The sequence below is a fragment of the Watersipora subatra genome, chromosome 11, assembly GCF_963576615.1.
Source record: "Watersipora subatra chromosome 11, tzWatSuba1.1, whole genome shotgun sequence".
Classification (NCBI taxonomy): domain Eukaryota; kingdom Metazoa; phylum Bryozoa; class Gymnolaemata; order Cheilostomatida; family Watersiporidae; genus Watersipora; species Watersipora subatra.
The window spans coordinates 28,059,098-28,063,376 of NC_088718.1; the positions used below are offsets into that span (position 1 = coordinate 28,059,098).

The 4,279-nt window shown below is 38.2% G+C and overlaps 1 protein-coding gene across 1 annotated transcript in view; it reads left to right on the plus strand.

Annotated features, from left to right (window-relative positions):
• The first annotated feature begins 2,334 nt into the window (after nucleotides 1-2,334).
• Nucleotides 2,335-4,279, plus strand: part of LOC137407938 (serine-rich adhesin for platelets-like) — a 49,568-nt gene continuing 47,623 nt past the window's right edge. Inside the window, exons 1-2 of the mRNA XM_068094325.1 lie at nucleotides 2,335-2,431; nucleotides 3,457-3,612. Coding sequence (XP_067950426.1) covers nucleotides 2,335-2,431; nucleotides 3,457-3,612 — 253 coding nt within the window. The remainder of the gene's footprint in view (nucleotides 2,432-3,456; nucleotides 3,613-4,279) is intronic.

Genomic DNA, 4,279 nt, shown 5'->3' on the forward strand with positions numbered 1-4,279 from the left:
TACAAAAAAATTGTTATAAACACTTTGCTGGCTATCTCTATTTTCGAAAAAGTGAGAGTAAAAAATTGTGAGATGGTAGGCTGTTTTATGAATGTCAATCCATTGTTTTTTTTTGACGTCATCAAGTCATTTGCACATGCGCTCGTTCACGAAAAAGCCGCCATATTTGTAAAAAACGATCGTTTATCTTTTATTTACTAGTACTTTTTGGTGTTGTTTTCAAAAGATCATTGCAAAAGCTTCGTGTTTCAAACAATAAAATTGTCTATAAAGATGGCCAACAACGATAAAATTACGTCACGAAAAAACGAAGGATTTGCGACGGAAAGCCACCATGATTACAGCCAAATCGAGACTTTCAATATTGGCTTTTGTTAAGGAAGCAGCTGAAGTAACCCAATAGTTACTTCTAGATATTAAAAGGTGTTAGTCTTGTTCAACCTGGTTCAAGCAAGTAAAACCAAAGCTTGCATCTGATTGGACAACTTACTATTAATGAGTACAATATTCTCTTTATGTTCTTTTGATCGTGGCTCAAATGTGTGAAGTGAAATGACAATCATACAAAACACTGATGGAAAAACATGAATTTAATTAGTGCTGTTCAGACCTTTCAGAATTTTTAGACCAAAAATTTTAGTTGCTTTATTTAAGCTGTACATATTTTAGAAGCTCTGTGCCCATTCTCAAGGTGTCTCCTTTTAACTTCTTTGCTAACAGGGAAACAGATCGTAGGCGCATTCAAGTGTTGAAGAATCAAGTGCCCTTGTTTGTACAGCTCAGTATTGTAAAGGTCTGGCCCCGGTAGCTGAGCCAGCTTTACTTTTCCTAGCAAGGCAGTGCAGTCTGAACACTGGGCCTTCCCCTCGTTGGCCTGCCTGACACACCTAGTAGTCGGATCAGGCAGCGGCTGGTTGTCCTCAGTTCAGGCTCACTTGGAAGGCTAGCACGGCCTGCTCTCTGAGACCCTATCTTGGCTAATTCAGGTCCCGGCTAGCTTACTGGAGGGCCTGATCTCCAATGCTATCGCATTTCTGATCAGGTCCGATCGTAAAGCAGCCCACCCTTAGCCTTCCTTAGGTGTCTCCCCAAAGCAGTTCGTGCCTGAAGCCAGATCAGTTCTGGCAGAAGGATCCTTATTATGCCGACCAGGCAGGCATCAAACGCAGGCAGTTTGTAAGAATAAGTATAGTGTATTTAGCGTATATCAGTACATGTACAACTTCGTCTTGACAGTATCAATTCCGTAAGCAGAATCCCAAAGAGTTGGCTTATGCCTGCTCCTTTTATACTATTTGCTCCGCCCACAATTATATAATATCCATTGTGTTATATCAGGCCTGCGAGGCAGGCCCAGACAATAGGTATAATGGGGTGCTAGCAGGCCTGCGAAGCAGGCCCAAAAAATGTAGTATTATGTAACAGGTTCACCAGAGTATTATATAACCGGTTAAGAAATATACATAAAGTAACTAGGAATAACGTTGTCTCAAGCACAACATATGGTTTAGTATAGTCCCGTCCTCCACAGTATTTCTTAGGGTCAAGAATTGAAAACTAGCAAAAATATACAAGAACAAAAAAACTAAAATATATAAATTTCTCTTATACTCTCACCGAAGGATCTTGTACAGAGGTACCTCAATGAGCATCAGTGAGATGGCAGTCGTGGCCATTCGCTGTTCTCTTCTTACGTTTTATGAAGTCGAAAAAAATTGCAAAGCACTTGTGACACCATTCATCCCACCTCCTATACACCCTCCACGCTCAATATTCTCTAATGAACGTTAAAAAAAGACGTAAATGCTTATGATCACTGAAAAAGTGGGTTTCTTACATACGAGTTTAGTAGTTTCTAATTTGTGGATTTCTACTTATGGCGGGTGGTGGTCATCAGTCCCGATAAACCAGGAAAAGTGAAGAATTACTGCGCTGATCTAAGATAATCTAAGATCCTATTGAACCTCCCAAGTTATTTTGAGGGTTTATAATTAGCTGATATATCGCATCTTACGATTCCTCCCGGTTCCACCAGGCATAGTGTAGGCTATGCATAGGGCAGTCAGGCTCCGATTGTATTCTTTCTACATCTGTAAACTTTTTTTATATTTTGGCACCAGGTGGTTGGCTATAAGGTAGTCGGACGCCTCTGAATGCGGTAGGTGAACAAATGAAGCTTTGAAAGTTTTCGTTAATATTTTGAAATAGTTAGTTCATCTAAGATAGAATAATCAGCTACTTTCCATCTAAAGGCTGGTTCACACACACTACATATATCACTTTCAGCGTTCATCATCGATTATGTGAACCGTGAACCGATGGCATCGATGAAGCATGGCGGACACGTCAGGAAAGTTTGCAACTGTCACACTTGCTCGACATTTCGCCAAGCATCGACGACGGCCTCTCAAATGGGACCATTTCGGCGATGGTTATTCGCTGTTGCAGATAGCGGGGTTTATTCAAATCCGTTTATGATAGTCGCTGCGAGACCAATTTTTAATTTTAGTACCCGAAAACAGAGAGGTTTTTTCGCGAAAATTAAAAAATATAAATGAGAACACTACGCCACGAAGTATTTCCTGATGCGAACACAGTTGAGTTTGTGATAGTGTGAATATTTTTATTATCGGCGATCACCAAAGTATTGTGGCATAAACACCGAGATACGACGATATAATGTGAACCAGCCTTAACTGACACGCTAGATGAATACTAAAATGTTTAGTAGGTTATGCGTGAGTCATCTTCAAACTAATAGAGTATTTATTCCATCAACCGCGTATCATTGAAAGTAGCTGGACATTGTGAGGATAATTCCAAGTTTATATCCTTTGCAGTTTAAACAATTTTTCAGAAATAGTAAACTTTCTCGGTGCTACGTACTAGCTAAATAAAAAAGTGGATGGCAACTATGGATATATTATTTTGACAAAGCTGTTTACTTTTCCTGCAATAGTAAGAGATTTGTAAGATTTTTTTTTCTTTTTTGTTGTTTTTAAAATACATTCTTCTGGCATCTTCTTGTATTTATGATTTCACTGTGTCTACATTCGTTCCATTAATAGCCATGTTTGCATAAATGAGAGCTTTAGTCAGCTACAAGAGATAATCATTATAAAGTGTTTATGCATTCAGCCAGTCGGATATGACAGTTTTGCTTTCACATATAGATCCTGCTAACACACAATGCTGTTTTTAAGTCTTGTTTTCAGAGGATGCTGCCTCTAGGTCATAATACAAGGCATCGCTTTACTTTTACAGTTTAGTAGATGAGTTTTGTCAGTTTGTGCGAGTTGAACTGTCTTTTTCAAACTGTCACTTCTGTTTCTCACCGAGTCAATCAAAAAATGTATCTTCATCAACTGAGATGGTTACGTTAATGCTTTGACCTCTAGACAAGAACCAATATTAAGTGTCGTCTTCTCACATCACTGATTCAATTGATCTTGCTAGTCCAACTGAGGTACATTCTACAGTATTATTTGCAGAAGACCTTTGCTGTATTCTGTCAACAAATGGAGAGTCATCGGATGGAGCACATCTTGAGGGTCATTTTGGTTTTTGTGGCTCACTTTGCGTCAGCGCAGGAAAACAACCCAACTATGATAGGTATATGCTAGAGAGACTATGATCCCACAGTTTAGCTGAAACCATGGATGTCTCAACTGAACTTCTGCCATTATGGAGAACTTGCATTCCCACCAGTTTTCTTCAATGGCTATGTATCTCTTCCTCTGTTTATATACATACATATATACGCTAAATACTTATAGATAATTATTAATATATAGCGCTACCATATACAACACACAAAAACACAGGCGTATATTCTTGTGTCTTTGTGTTTTGTATATAGTAGAACTTTGTATTTAGAGGTAGTTACACCAAAAAGAGAGTTTTGTGTGGAATATGCAAGAAAGTTCATAAATTAAATACACACCAGGAGACATGGTTACTACATGTACATGGATTGGGGTGGATGGTAGCTAATCACAACTCATGTAATACTTATGATGTACTTGGTTCAAAAACGCATTTTGTTTTAAATTGAATATTCCTATCATATATTTTTTTATCTTATCCATATAATAATAGGGTAAGAGGAAAAATACTTTGCTAAAACTCACTACAAATCTGTTTGGAACACATTGAAAATCTGCTCTCGTAAGGTACCGCTTGTCACCAGCAATGACAAGCGTTATTACTATTATTTTACTCTATGAAAATTTCACTTTCAGAGTAGAGTTCCTTTTAGTAAGCACTTTATCAATGCTGT